At 36.2% G+C, this 16509-nt stretch overlaps 1 protein-coding gene across 4 annotated transcripts in view; it reads left to right on the top strand.

The window, feature by feature from the left end:
• Positions 1-16509, top strand: part of CASK (calcium/calmodulin dependent serine protein kinase) — a 395420-nt gene that overhangs the window by 60394 nt on the left and 318517 nt on the right. For all 4 annotated transcript variants that reach the window (XM_032619715.1, XM_032619712.1, XM_032619714.1 and 1 more), the window contains exon 2: positions 13043-13155. In XM_032619715.1, coding sequence (XP_032475606.1) covers positions 13043-13155 — 113 coding nt within the window. The remainder of the gene's footprint in view (positions 1-13042; positions 13156-16509) is intronic.

Below are 16509 nucleotides of genomic sequence, written 5' to 3'. Positions count from 1 at the left end.
ATTTATAGATGGAATGATAAGCTCTTCTTTAGTGGTAATGACTAAACCAACAGTGTTGAAATAAGAGGAAAAGGACCATAGTTATCTCTATTAGGTGTCATTCTTATATACATTTATGTGTCTATAGAGTGTCATTTTCAGTATTATGTTCTTACTGCTAATATTGTCATCATTACTATTATATTTTTGCTTTGTTTTCTTTTTGCCCACCCACCATCTATTTCCCTCAGTTTTTAACATCAGAACTGTACAGACAGTAGTAGCAAGATGCAGATTTAGTAAATGAGTGGGAAAATACCTAGAAGTACCATGATTTCTCAAAATTGTATATGTTTATGTAAAATTCTGTGATATAAGTTTTTCAGTGGTTTGTTCATTCCTAGTTTGTTTTTGATATATCATTCACCAAATATTTCATGAGGGCCTAATATATACCGGGCACTCATTGAGTTTATCTTCTAATATAAACATTGGGTTGGCCAAAAAGTTTGTTTGGGTTACAGAAAAAACCTGAACGAACTTTTTGGCCAGCCAATGCATGTAACATAATATTGCATATATATTACATAAATTAAATGCACATACATATGTGTGTATTATGCACACACACAGTCGATGCTCATTATTTGTGGTAGTTATGTTCTAAAAAGTTGCCATGAACACTGAATGAGTAAATACTGAATCATTTCTCCTAGATGAGATGCGGGGTTAGGTTCCTGTGAGCCTCTGGTCATGTTTTCTTCAACTAATCAATACATAACCTGTTTAAAGACACCTTATTTCATATGTATACTTGATTCATTAACATTGAACTCATGACCCATAGCCCTATACTTTATGCCTGAATGAAGCTTACCCAAAGTGTATTTTCTCCATAAGACATGCCACAGCCTTCTTGCACTTAGAAACACAAGAGAGTACTTTGGCAGTACACTTCGGGGCCATTATAAACAGTGAAATCACCAACAAAAAACACAAAATGCACTAATTAAATGGCAAAAAGGACACTTGCTTACAGTGAGAGCTGAAACAAGAAGGCAGAGCATCACCTTGTTCAACCTCAGCTGGTAACGTGTCAGGTGACTCAAAAGTTTCACTGCTATGCATGTGTCCGTGAATGACTGTGAAAGGGCTGTGAATATTGACTTTGGGGTACAAATAAATTTTAGTAAGTGACTTAACAAATACTTAATCTGCAAATGATGAGTATTGACTGTATGTCAACTATGTTGTATGTGTGTGTGTGTGTGTGTGTGTGTGTGTGTGTGTGTGTGTGTATGAATTTGTTTTTGGTCTTCATTTCCCCCACCCTTATCTTCCCTTTGGTTAATTGGTTGTTCTTCACGGTATCCTACATCTATTGTAGTACATTGTGCAATTCATTATAAATGTGATGAAGCTTCTAGGCCTGTGATATGGACAGGAAGTTCACCTCATTTATTGAAGGTTTCCTCATATACGATGTAAGTTTTTGTCTGTAAACCTCTCACAGGGTGAGAACTTTACATTATAGATGTCACTCCAAAATTTACATGTAACAACTTAATGTATATTAAATTTAGTTCAATTAGATGTAGAATTACAATGAACATAATCGATACTGACTTTATGTTTGAGAATGTAAACATAGTTTTTCTTCATTTATATGTATCGTCACTTAAAATAACTTGTACAGATATTTTAAAAATTAAGACCTCTCTCTGTTTTTTTTTTTTTTTTTTTTTTTTTTGGCGGTACGCGGGCCTCTCACTGTTGTGGCCTCTCCCGCTGCGGAGCACAGGCTCCGGACGCGCAGGCTCAGCAGCCATGGCTCACGGGCCTAGCCGCTCCGCGGCATGTGGGATCTTCCAGGACCGGGGCGCGAACCCGTGTCCCCTGCATCGGCAGGCAGATTCTCAACCACTGCGCCACCAGGGAAACCCAGGACCTCTTTTGATTAGCAAGATCTTAGGGATGTACCCTCAGCTGTTAAAAATGTTATTTTTACCTGGGAAATATATTTGTGGAGGAGTGCATAAAGTTTATGTGTGTGCACGCGAGTGTGTGTATTTTAAAGAATACTAATGAAATGAAAACCCGTGAATCCATCATCCAAGTTAAGAATAGAATATTACTAGTACTTTTAAAAGCCACTGTGTGCTCCTTCCCAGTCACAATCTCCTTCTCCCCATAACCACTATCCTGGCTTTTTTTTTTGTTTTTTTTTTTTTTTTGGGTACACGGGCCTCTCACTGCTGTGGCCTCTCCCGTTGCGGAGCACAGGCTCCGGACGCGCAGGCTGCATTTGCGGACGCGTAGGCTCAGTGGCCATGGCTCACGGGCCCAGCCGCTCCGCGGCATGTGGGATCCTCCTGGACCAGGGCACGAACCCGTGTCCCCTGCATTGGCAGGCGGACTCTCAACCACTGCGCCACCAGGGAAGCCCTATCCTGGCTTTTATACTAATGATTCCTTTTGGTTTTCTTTATAGCTTTACCATCTATGTATATATCCCTAAACAGTATATTGTTTATTCATTAAAAACTGAGTAGCAAGCACAAACTTAGCTGTGTAAGGAAAGGGCAATAATACCACTATTGTGTGAAGACTCAGATGAAGAGAAGCTGAACAGAACCTTTTGTTCACAGTCTGGCTTCAGATACCTGAGAGCATATAGGAGCCCTTGCTGGCAAGTCCGTTGGCAAAATCCCAAGTAAATCCCAGAACATGGAGCTCTTCACAGGCAGGACATCCGTGCTATAGTGCAGTGCTGGGTACTGAACATCCAGCAGGAGTGCGGTCAGGGGGCATGCACTGCTCTGCATTTCCTGCTTTTCAGCTCGCCGAGGCTGCCTCCCGCTCAGTTATTCCTGAGAACACTGCTGTGGACTGAAATGAGAGTCCTCTGCTGATCGAGGCAGCAGAGAGGAGCAGGAATCTCATCAGCCCCTGGTCAGAAAAAGCAAAACAGAGGAACCTGGCCCCAGATTACGTGGTTCTTCTGTTTTCAAGTTAAAGAGCTGATCAGTGGCATTGGGAATCTTTGATGGCTCTCTAGTTAACCTCTGCTCAATGCTTAGCTGGCAACCTGAGATCTCACTCTCTTGTATTCTTGCGTTGAATCTCCTGTTTGCTGTCCCTTGGCGTCCTTTTTTACTAGTATACTCTCTTGTTCTAGCAAACACATCCTACAATAATTTCTTCAGGAAGTATGCATTGCAAGTAATGTATTGAGCTTTTTCATGTCTGAAAATGTTTTTTTATTATTGATTTTTCTGACTCAATGTAGACTTCAAAGGTTAGAAATATTTTTCCTTCATGATTCTGAAGGTGTCGCTCTAATGTCTCATTGCTTCTAGTGTTGCCATTGAGAGATCAGAAGCCATTGCAGTGCCTGATCCATTGTGTGTGAACTATATCATCCTCCCCTCCTTGAGCACCCTTACCCCTACTGCTGGAAATCTGAACGTTTTGTAGCCCATAGGGTTCTTAAATTTCACAGTGGCATGAGTGGACATGTGTCTTATCTATTTTGCTGAGTACTTCATGGGTGCTTTTCTTTAAAATTTTTATTTTATATTGGGGTATAGTTGATTAACAATGTTGTGTTAGTTTCAGGTGTACAGCAAAGTGATTCAGTTATACATATGCATGTATCTATTCTTTTTCAAATTCTTTTCCCATGTAGGTTGTTATAGAATATTGAGCAGAGTTCCCTGTGCTATAGAGTAGGTCCTTGTTCGTTACCTATTATAAACATAGCACTGTTTACATGTAAATCCCAAACTCCCAGTCTATCCCTACTCCCCCTTCCCCCCGGTAACCATAAGTTCGTTCTCTATGTCTATGAGTCCATTTCTGTTTTATAAATAAGTTCATTTGTATATATATTTTTAGATTCTACATATAAGCAATATCATATGATATTTGTCTTTGTCTGACTTACTTCACTTAGTATGATAATCTCCAGGTCCATCCATGTTGCTGCAAATGGCATTATTTCATTCTTTTTTATGGGTGAGTAGTATTCCATCATATAAATATACCACATCTTCTTTATCCATTCATCTGTTGATGGATATTTAGGTTGCTTCCATGTCTTGGCTATTGTAAACAGTGCTGCAATGAACACTGGGGTGCATGTATCCTTTCGAACCATGGTTTTCTCTGAGTATATGCCTGGGAGTGGGATTGCTGGATCATATGGTAGCTCTAATTTTAGTTTCTTAAGGAACCTCCATACTGTTCTCCATAGTGGCTGTACCAGTTTAGATTCCCACCAACAGTGCAAGAGGGTTCCCTTTTCTCCACACCCTCTCCAGAATTTATTGTTTGTAGATTTTTTAATGATGGCCATTCGGCCTGGTGTGAGGTGATACCTCATTGTAGTTGTGATTTGCATTTCTCTAATAATTAGCAATGTTCAGCATCTTTTCATATGCCTCTTGGCCATCTGTATGTCTTCTTTGGAGAAATGCCAGTTAGGTCTTTTGCCCATGTTTTGATTGGGTTGTTTGTTTTTTTAATATTGAGCCGCAATAGCTGTTCGTAAATTTTGGAGACTAATCCTTTGTTGGTTGCATTGTTTGCAAATATTTTCTCCCATTCTGTGGGCTATCTTTTCGTTTTGTTTATGGTTTCCTTTGCTGTGCAAAAGCTTTTGAGTTTAATTAGGTCCCATTTGTTTATTTTTGTTTTTATTTCCATTACTCTAGGGCACTTCAGAAAAGATGTTGCTGTGATTTATGTCAGAGTGTTCTGCCTCTGTTTTCCTCGAAGAGTTTTATAGCATCTGGTCTTACATTTAGGCCTTTAATCCATTTTGAGTTTACTTTTGTGTATGGTGTTAAAGAATGATCTAATTTCATTTTTTAACATGTGGCTGTCCAGTTTTCCCAGCACCATTTATTGAAGAAACTGTCTTTCCTCCATTGTATAGTCTTGCTTCCTTTGTTGTAGATTAATTGACCATATGTACGTGGATTTATTTCTGGGCTTTCTATCCTGTTCCATTAATCTATATTTCTGTTTTTTTGCCAGTGCCATACTGTTTTGATGACTGTCTTTGTAGTATAGTCTGAAGTCAGGGAACCCGATTCCTCCAGCTCTGCTTTTTGTCTGGTTTTCTTATCAATGCATTGATAGGAATTGCATTGAATCTGTACATTGCCTTGGATAGTATAGTCATTTTGACAATATTGATTCTTCCAATCCACGAATGTGGTATATCTCTCCATCTCTTTGTGTCATCTTTGATTTCTTTCATCACTGTCTTATAGTTTTCAGAGTACAGTTCTTTTGTCTCCTTAGGTAGGTTTATTCCTAAGTATTTTATTCTTTTTGATGCAATGGTAAATGGGATTGTTTCCTTAATTTCTCTTTCTGATCTTTCATTGTTAGTGTATAGGAATGCAAGGGATTTCTGTGTATTAATTTTGTATCCTGCAAGTTTACCAGATTCGTTGATACCCTGTAGTAGTTTCCTGGTAGCATCTTTAGGATTTTCTATGTATAGTGTCATGTCATCTGCAAACAGTGACAGTTTTACTTCTTCTTTTCCAATTTGGATTCCTTTTATTTCATTGTTTTCTCTAGATTGCCGTAGCTAGGACTTCCAAAACTGTGTTGAATAAATGTGGCAAGAGTGGATCCTTGTCTTGTTCCTGGTCTAGGAGGAAATGCTTTCAGCTTTTTATCATTGAGTATGATGTTAGCTGTAGGTTAGTCATATACAGTCTTTATTATGTTGAGGTACGTTCCCTCTATGCCCACTTTCTGGAGAGTTTTTATTGTAAATGGGTGCTGAATTTTGTCAAATGCTTTTTCTGCATCTGTTGAGATAATAATGTGGTTTTTATTCTTCAATTTGTTGATGTGGTGTATCCCACTGTTTGATTTGTGGATATTGAAAAATTCTTGTATCCCTCGGATAAATCCCACTTGATCATGGTGTATGATCCTTTTAACGTATTGTTGAATTTGGACTGCTAATATTTTGTTGAGGATTTTTGCATCTATGTTCATCAGTGATATTGGCCTGTAATTTTCTTTTTGTGTGGTATTTTTGTCTGGTTTTGGTATCAGGGTGATGGTGACCTCATAGAATGAGTTTGGGAGTATTCCTTCCTTTTTCAATTTTTTGGAATAGTTTCAGAGGGATAGGTGTTAACTCTATCCCTCTATCAAATGTTTGATAGAATTCGCCTGTGAATTCATCTCGTCCTGGACTTTTGTTTGTTAGGAGTTTTTAAATCATGGTTTCAACTTCGTTACTGGTGATTGGTCTGTTCATATTTTCTGTTTCTTCCTGGTTCAGTCTTGTGAGACTGTACCTTTCTAAGAATTTGTCCATTTCTTACAGGTTGTCCATTTTATTGGCATACAGTTGCTTGTAGTAGTCTCATGATCTTTTGTATTTCTGTGGTGTCAGTTGTAACTTCTCCTTTTTCATTTTCTAATCTTATTGATTTGAGTCCTCTCCTTTTTTTTTTTTTGATGAGTCTGGCTAAAGGTTTATCAATTTTGTTTGTCTTTTCAAAGAACCAACTTTTAGTTTCATTGACCTTTGCTGTTGTTTTGTCTCTATTTCATTTATTTCTGCTCTGATCTTTATGATTTCTTTCCTTCTACTAACTTTAGGTTTTACTTGTTCTTCTTTCTCTAGTTGCTTTAGGTGTAAGGTTAGGTTGTTTATTTGAGATTTTTCTTGTTTCCTGAGGTAAGATTGTATTGCTATAAACTTCCCTCTTAGAACTGCTTTTGCTGCATCCCATAGGTTTTGGATCGTTGTGCTTTCATTTTCGTTTGTCTCTAGGTATTTTTTGATTTCCTCTTTGATTTGTTCAGTGATCCATTGGTTGTTTAGTAGCATATTGTTTAGCCTCCACTTGTTTGTGTTTTTTATAGTTTTGTTCTTGTAGTTTATTTTTAATCTCATAGTGTTGTGATTGGAAAGGATGCTTCATATGGTTTCAATTTTCTTAAATTTATTGGGACTCGCCTTGTGGCCCACCATGTGGTCAGTCCTGGGGAGTGTTCCCTGTGTACTTGAGAAGAATGTGTATTCTGCTGCTTTTGGATGGAATGCTCTATAAATATCAATTAAGTTCATCTGGTCTACTGTTTCATTTAAGGTCTGTGTTTCCTTATTGATCTTCTGTCTGGATGATCTGTCCATTGATGAAAGTGGGGTGTTAAAGTCCCCCACTATTATTGTGTTACTGTCAATTTCTCCCTTTATGGCTGTTAGTATTTGCTTTGTATATTGGGGTGCTCCTCTGTTGGCTGCATATATATTTGCAATTGTTATATCTTCTTCTTGGATTGATTCCTTGATCATTATGTAGTGTCCTTCTTTGTCTCTTGTAATAGTCTTTATTTTAAAGTTGATTTTGTCTGATATGAGTAGTGTTATTCCAGGTTTCTTTTGATTTCTATTTGTATGGAATACCTTTTTCCATCTCCTTACTTTCAGTCTGTATGTGTCCCTAGATCTGAAGTAGGTCTGTTGTAGACAGCATATATATGGGTCTTGTTTTTGTATCCATTCAGCCAGTCTGTGTCTTTTGGTTGGAGCATTTAATCCATTTACCTTTAAGGCACTAATTGATATGTATGTTCCTATTGCCATTTTCTTAATTGTTTTGAATTTGTTTTTGTAGGTCTTTTTTCTTCCCTTCCTCATTTGTTCTCTTGTCTTGTGATTTGATGACTAACATTAGTTTTGTGTTTGGATTCATTTTTCTTTTTTGTGTGTGTCTATTGTAGATTTTTGGTTTGCAGTTACCATGAGTTTTGATATAGCAGTCTGTATATACACAAGATTGTTTTAAGTTGCTAGTCTTTTAATTTCAAATGCATTTCCAATATCCTGCATTTGTGTTCTCGTGTTCTTACAGTTGCTGGGTTTTATGTCATATTTGTATGTAGATGATTTCCTACCTTTACTTTATGTTTGCCTTTACTGGTTTTCCATTTGTAATTTTCCATTTGTAATTTTGTAATTTTACAAATGGAATTTGTAATTTTCTTGTTTCTGGTAGTGGCCTTTTCTTTTCTGCTTAGAGAAGTTCCTTTAGCAATTTTTCCAAAGCTGGTTTGGTGGTGCTGAATTCTCTTAGCTTTTGCTTGTCTGTAAAGTTTTTGATGTATACATATAGCTGATTTATGTTGTTATACAGCAGAAACTAATACAACATTGTAAAGCAATTATACTCCAATAAAGATGTGAAAAAAAATCTGAGTGAGAGCCTTGCTGGGTGAAGTATTCTTGGTTGTAAGTTCTTCCCTTTTATCATTTTAAGTATATTGTGTTGCTCCCTTCTGGCTTGCAGAGTTTATGCTGAGAAATCAGGTGATGACCTTATGGGAGTTCTCGTATATGTTATTTTTTGCTTTTCCCTTTGGTGGCTCCTTTTAATTTGGACAACTCAGGATTTAAGGTCTGGGAAATGTTCTTGGATTGAGTTCCTCCCCTCCATTTTCTTTGTTCTTTTGGTTCTGCTTTCTGGGAAATTTCCTCAACTTTATCTGCCAGGCCTTCTATTGAGTTTTAAACTTCTTCATAGTTTTCAAGAGCCCTCATTTTGTCTTCTGAAAGTTCTGTCTTTGTTTCATAGTTATAGCATCTTTCCAAGGACATTAATGGTAGTTAGAAGTTTTTTTCTTGTTTAGTATGTTTCCTCTAAGTTGCTCTTTCTGTTTTGATCTCTGTCTTCCAAATTAGACTCTTCTCCAGATGTTTTGGGAGGTTGGTTATCTACTTATGATTAGGAATAGAGCAGTGGTTCTTGAGGGACATCTGACAATGTTTAGACACATTTTTGCTTGGCAAAACTGGCTGAGGGGGTGCTACTGTCATCTCCAGGTAGAGGCTGGAGACGCTGTTAGACACCCTCCAATGCACAGGACATCCTTGCACAACAAAGAACTATTCAGCCCAAAATGCCAACAATGCCGAGGTTGGAAAGCTGATTGAAAACTCTGAACTTGTGGAAGAACTTGTTGACTTTGAATTTCAAGGAAGGTGATCTGGTTGAGTGGTTTGAACAATATAACGTCATTATTTTTCCTTCTGGGCTGGTCACATATTCAATAGAAAATCTTACCTTTCCTGCCTGAAGGGTAAAGATCTACATTCCCCCCTGTTAATGGGAAATGGGGATGGGCTGTCTACATTCAGTTTGTGTGTGATCACATAAACCCCTTGCTTTTCATATAGTATCCACTTCTTCAACTGCCTTCTGTCCCCAGTTCTAAGACCCTGTGTTTTACCCTCTCCAGATAATGGACCTCTGTGAGGATGAGGCAGAGTAGTTACCCGGTGGCATGGAGTAGAGGAGGAGGATCTAAGACTCTTAACTGCTTCTCTAATAGATTTCACTCAAACCTTGTTAGTTTAGCCCCACCCTCTCTTTCTCAGTTATCTGGTGCTGCCAGTTCAGGTGCTTCCTGAGAATTTTGTAGTGTAAATGAGTTTGTTTCTGAACTTTTCTTATTTTCTCCTTGCAATTTGGTGTTTCTATGAATGCTAAGCCAGTTACCATTACTCCATCTGCTTTCTTGCTTTCAAAATTTGATTATTAATTACTATTGTATTCTCCCAGTTCTTTAAGACATTTTCTTTAGCCCTTTTTCTCTCATTTTAATGGGTTCAGGGAGAAAAGTTAATTTAGATGCATTTGCTAAATCTATCCTATTATCCTGGAGACCAACATATTATACTGTATTCTAGCATAATTTTGTTTAATTCTAGTCACTTTTGATGTGCAATTGTCCCTCGGTATTTGCAGGGGGTTGGTTATAGGATCCCCGCCAATACCAAAATCCATGGATGCTCAAGTTCCTTATATAAAATAGCATATTATTTGCATATAACCCACACATATGCCCCATATACTTCAAATCATCTCTAGATTACTTACAATACCTAATACATTGTAAATGCTTTGTAAATAGTTACCAGTGCAAATTCAAGTTTTGCTTTTTGGAACTTTCTAGAATTTTTTTTCATATATTTTCAATCCATGGTTGGCTGAATCAACAGATGTGGAACCAGCAGATACAGAGGGCCAACTGTATTTACTTTTGGTATCATAATGGTTCAATTCCTAGACATGACCTTTCTTCACATTAATGAAAGCTAGAGGAGATTATTGTGTGTCTGCATAGAGACACAGCTACATTCTTTTCAAAACCTTAGGGAAGTAATAGCAAATATTCAATTGTAGCATATTCTAGTTTAATTGACCTTTTACTTTAAAACTTAGTATTCTGAAAGCAGCCAACTGCCTTGAGTAGAACCTTGTGCCACAATCCCAATCAATATTCAGTATTCTTAAAGAATTGGATAAAGAACATAGATTTTATCAAATCTGAAATGCCGTCAATTATCTTATCATTCCAGTTTGATTAATACCCTGGCCAGAATTAGTGGAAATATGAGAAAGATAGTAGTTTATAATGATGGCTTACAACTACCTCTGTCAGTATTCCCCCCACCCCCCATAATTATTCAAGAATCGACTGCACTATAGACTAAAAATTTAAGGATGAAATTTTAAGATTCAAAACGAGTTTAGGCCAGACTGAAACCTAGGCCTCCTGAATTTTTGCTGTTCCTTAAACTGTCATTCAAGTATAACTAATAAGTGTAATACAGAAGTTTTAACATACATTTTATTACACTCTCCTCCCCATTTTAAGATGGGAAAACAAGCCAGATTTTCTTATATCCTGTGTCTTTTTAGCGTTTTGATGAAATAAATATAATCAAGTCCTGCTAAAATTATAGACACTATATACTCATTCAAATTTTTTTTAGTTTCCACTGAGTTTCCAGTTGATGGATTAAATCCCAAAGAAAGTTAAAAGATTTTTCAGTGTCTTTTTAGTGTACTAAATGGTTCACCTTTTCTAACCCCCTGGATGTCACTGAGAGACAGATCTTTGAAACTCTTTACTCGTGACCTATCTTCACGTCATCAATACTTCAGAGATAAACTCATTTTCTTTGCCTCACATTATAAAAGTAGCCTAAAGAACCAAGGATTTGGTTCCTTTTTTTCATTCACAGACTTAAACACGTTTTTGGTGTGGTTTTTTTTTGCATCAGTATTCCCTTTTTTCTTGATTCTTCCTAGCTTTCTTCATTCTACTATTACTAAAAGGGTTGGGGGAGAAGCTATGTTTTCTTCCTCACCTTTGTTCAAACAGGAAAAAGTAAAGAATTGACTCTCTTGACCAAAAATGATCCCACATACAGATCTTGGAAAGTATCCAAAAGGTGTAGTGAATTGAAGCATACTACACAAATGTATATATAAATAGAGTCCCAAGGGTTTAATGTGTGTACAAAAACCAATTACACTAAACATTTCCTGAAATTACTTGCTATTGTCAGGATAAGTAATCACAAGTAAGACATCCAGATTGAGAATGAAAACATTTGTGGGAGTCCTGACTCACATTGTTATATTGTCTTCTCACAGAGAAAAAGTCTTTGAACAGTTTTGAGTGATTATCAAAAAGGTCCTTTTCCTATAGAGTTCTGAAAGTTACGCTATTACCATTTCTTTTCCTTCCAGTTTAGCTTTGTTAGGTTGCTTGAAGAGAGAGACTTGAAACTGTAGTGTAACTGATGTCTTGATGATTGATAGTGGGATGAAATCAACTGATTCATATGATCTCAGAGAAATGTTTAAGTCTAGGTTAGATTATATTCGTTTGCCTGTCCTCTGAAAGAATAAAGACAAACTTACACTTTAAGGCAAAAGTATCATAAGTGTCCTACTGTAAATGAAGAACTTTTCTCTGTCTTCTGATTGACCACATGCATCCAGGTGTACTGTTTCTACCTGTAAAAACCAATGAGTGTTTTGTTTCCTGAGGAGGGGGGAAATCCATACATGTATACATGTACATGTGTGTGTATTTAATAACTTAAACCATACTAGCCTTCAAATAAAATACTACAGTATATTGCGATTGCATTCTACATTAATCAATAGTTGATTCAAGCATGTTGGATTATCTTTAGTTCAGATACTTATTTGATAACTATTAATCACAAGGAACAGAGTGTGTGTTTGTGTTTTTAATGCCTGGGACCGGGCATTGTTATTTTATCAGTCATTACAGTTGATTCAACTGTATGGTCAATATTGAGAGCCACCGATTTCAATTGAGGAGAGGACTGGGTAAGAAAGTGACTGGCCCACTGGTTTTGCTAGTAGAAATTACTTCCTTTCCTATGGCAGTTGAGAATAATGCTAATTTGAAGTTTGAGGAGGATGAAGGATTTCCCTGTGACTTCACGTGAGACTGTAGAGGTTGTTGGAAACTAAATCATGTAGGGCTTTCTCTTTGTGAAGTGTCTATTTAAGTCTTCTGCCCAGATTTCCTTGTAGTATATTTTCTTATTTAAGAATTATTTATGTATTTTGGTTCTTGACTAAATACATGTGTTGCACATACCTTCTCTCTGGGATTTTAAGCAGAAACATAATATCAGATTTTCATCTTTAAAGCATCACTTCAAGAATGAATGGGAGAAACAAGTTTTCAGTGGTCCTAGTAGAAACTGGTAGTGGTTTAGACTACAGAATGAGTCATGCAGAGAAGTGGACAGGATTAAGAGATATTTGAAATAAACTCAGTAGGACTTGTTAGTGAAGATTAGATAAGTGATGGCTAAGATGAGAGAATGATTTAAGTTTCTGGTTCAAAAGGTAAAAGCTGTATACACTACCACTGTGAACTATTATTTTGTTTAAGATGCTGATAATATGTAGAGAAAATTACAGAGATTATTTGCCTTGAATATAAGAACACTATCTCAAATTTTTAAAAGTGATTTTGAAAGTAAATTTGTTTCTTACTTTTCTGGTTTATCAACTTCAAATAAATAATTACCTCATGAATTATAGAAAAATGTGTTCAAAACTATATTAAATTCTATTTTGAAAGCTATGGCTATAGTAGACAATGAAATATGAATAAACTGTTGAAAGGAAATAGAAACTTAAGAAAATCAACAAATTAAACTTGGATATTTTTTTTTTAGGGGTCCCTTCAGTGTTGTACGACGATGCATCAACAGAGAAACTGGGCAACAATTTGCTGTAAAAATTGTTGATGTAGCCAAGTTCACATCAAGTCCAGGGTTAAGTACAGAAGGTAAGAGATGGATTTCAAGTAAGTTATTTGATGTCTGGCTTTATTTCATTTCCAATCCATCTATCAACTTAACCTTCATCTGGGGGTGGGGAAGCAGAGGGTGTAATGTAGTGGGAAGTGGGTGGAGACAGTTTAAATTCCATTCTAGTTTGTCAGATTTCTAGAACATAGTATTTGAAAGATAGCTAGATTTGATTAACAGTGTTACGAAGTCATCTAGGATTGCTATTGGCCTATGTTTTTTGAATAGAAAGGAAGTAAAATCTGAAAATATATTTTTTAGGATTTAACTTGTAGTCCTATAGTATAGAACATGGGATGGGAAGGGTGAGAAGGGAAATAATGGCACAAATATAATCATTGCAGATTCAAAAGAAACTAAGATGAGTTCCCTTCAAGTCCATAACTTATTACCCTTAGGATTGTGATCTAATAGAACTAAAAGACTAATATATCACATATTGCTTAAGTCACTTATGGTGTATATGTGTAAATTTGAAAGATCAGTACTGCTAGGACTTGCAGGACTCAAAATTTTGTTTCAAGACATTGATATGGCTAATCATATTTATGTATAAATATTTATAAACAGTACAGAAGGATTTTAAAAGTTTTTTTGGTTTGTTTTTTGCTGTTTTAAGCCATAGTTCCATGTAGCCATGATTCACATATGGTCGCACTTCAGATGGCACAATTATTATTTTAACGTTTCTAATTAGCCTGTCTTCTGTCTTTAGACTTTTTCGCAGTCCAGTAAAAGACATATCCTTCTTAAGTCCTTTCCTTCTTAATCCCAAGAGCAATGCAGTTAATAGTTTAAATTGGAAAAGCTAAGGCAGAGTAGCCTATTTATATTTTATCCAGTTATCTTACTTTAAGAAGTAGAAGCCCAGATACTGTGAGTTCCAAGTCAATCTATTCCTGCAGATTCCTTTTCAGGATCATTACTTTTAAATACTTTTTTGAAACCTTCTAAATTATTATTATCCATATACTGAATGTAGAAGATTCATAGAAGTTGTTACAAAGAATCAATAACTGATTTTTTTAGTGCTTTAATCTTTCAATTCTTAAGGTAAGATTTAGGGATTTTATGTCTTACGGTTTCATATTTTGGAATTGGCTATTATTACTTTTGAATACAAATTATTTTATAAATTTAGCAGAATTTAAAATTCACTTCTAATCAGGTTTCACCACTATATTATGTTTGCTAAAACTTTTTAACTGCATTTAAGTTTAATATACTGTATTTGATTTTCTGTACCTCAGTTGTCAACTAATTTTAACAAAAAGCTTTCTGAGTACTTAGGTAATTTTGTATAAACCTAGTTCATTAAACATATAGATGTGTTGAATCTTTATTTCTCTTAAATGTTTTGATACTGTTGATGAATTTAGTAAGATTTCAGTTTAAAATCACAAGTCTAAATCAATTACTCAGTATACCTATATTATGTTGATTTTGTTTATCAGTATACCTAATTCTGAATCTACAGACTAAAGACATTTTTCATGGAGACAATTAATTACTTTCTCAGTTATCTGAGGTTCTTTCTTTTTTAAAAAAAAAAAAAAAAGAAATTTATTTATTTATGGCTGAGTTGGGTCTTTGTTGCTGCGCGTGGACTTTCCCTAGTTGTGGCGAGTGGGGGCTACTCTTCGTTGCGGTGTGTGGGCTTCTCATTGCGTTAGCTTCTCTTGTTGTGGAGCATGGGTTCTAGGCATGCGGGCTTCAGTAGTTGTGGCGCACAGGCATAGTTGCTCTGCGGCATGTGGGATCTTCCCGGACCAGGGCTCGAGCCCATGTCCCCTGCATTGGCAGGAGGATTCTTAACCATTGCGCCATCAGAGAAGCCCTTGGCTGAGGTTCTTTATTGACAGATTTCTTCAGCAAGGAATCTCTGTAGCTATAGACCCAGACTGCCAGGCTGAATCTCATTTATTGTCACGTAGCCAGGGAGTCAAACACCAAACTTAAAAAGATGGGGTTGGCGTATCATCCATCTCTCTGAGGTTAAGTCTTCTGAAGTTCACTCATTTGTCGCTTTGGCATTGCTTTGAGTATGTAAATGTCTTCAAGTCCTATTCTGAAGACAAGGCTAGGGCATTTCATTAATCTTATATGGTAGGGTCACAACCTATAGATATTAAATGATATCCAATTGAATTCTGCATATTACTCATGACTTTATCTGGTTTTGATAAGGGTTTGATGTTATTCAAATGAAAATGTGCAATTGTTCCTTTATATTTATGGCACCAAAATGTAGTTTTCCCATCTTCTTTAGCACAATGACACTCACAATGGTTAAGAAACAGAATAAAAATTTCATCTCCACCCTACCACAACTATTTTTCCTTTTGAAAAAAAACTTGCAGTGGAGTTCCTATACACACTATTGCTTATTTTCACACTAGCTTACTTTATTTTAACTTGCACACATTTTATTATAAGATATATAATAAATAATAAGTTATTTATTTTATATTATAAAACCTCTTTGAACAGTATCCTCCACCCCCAACTTCTTTCAACATTTTTCCAAAACATTTGCCCTTCCAGTGCATTTACAAATTGTTAGTGTCCAAAAATGACCTTATTCATGGCTAAGGGCAGGAGATGTTGTATTAAGAAGAAACATATTTTGAAGTGAAATTTGAAGTACAATAAAAAGGAATCTGTAAGTTTAAACAAAAGTACCTAGAAACATCTATATTTACCATTATATTCTCTTCTTTTTTTAAAATTAATTTATTTGGTTGCGCTGGGTCTTAGTTGCGTTGCAGCAGGTGGGCTCCTTAGTTGTGGCTTGAGGGCTCCTTAGTTGCAGCTCACTGTCTTCTTGGTTGCAGCACATGGGCTCCTTAGTTGCGGCACACGGGCTCCTTAGTTGTGGCTTGCCGGCTCCTTAGTTGCAGCATGGGGGCTCCTTTGTTGTGGCATGTGAACTCTTAGTTGCAGCATGCATGTGGGATCTAGTTCCCTGACCAGAAGTCGAACCTGGGCCCCCTGCATTGGGAGCACAGAGTTTTAATCACTGCACCACCAGGGAATTCTCTATATTCTCTTCTAATTAAGCCTGTCTCTCAAGCAACAGATAATTTAAAATCTATTTTATTCTTTATGTTTTCTTTTTTATTTTATTTTTGTCATTTTGATTTATTTAATGTTTGTCATTGCGTCAGTATTTTTTCTTGTTAGTACATTTGTATTCAAATACATTATTGAATAAAATAGGTTTCGTGAAGTGTCATCTGGGAAACTAAAGTATGCTATTTATTTGGATAGGTCATTATGATACAAAGACAAGTAAAAAGAGCACCTATTTTTAAAAAATTTTTATTAGAGTA

This window comes from Phocoena sinus, chromosome X (genome assembly GCF_008692025.1).
Source record: "Phocoena sinus isolate mPhoSin1 chromosome X, mPhoSin1.pri, whole genome shotgun sequence".
Taxonomy (NCBI): domain Eukaryota; kingdom Metazoa; phylum Chordata; class Mammalia; order Artiodactyla; family Phocoenidae; genus Phocoena; species Phocoena sinus.
The sequence above is the reverse complement of the archived record's forward strand: the minus strand, read 5'-3'. Positions and strand labels throughout refer to the sequence as shown.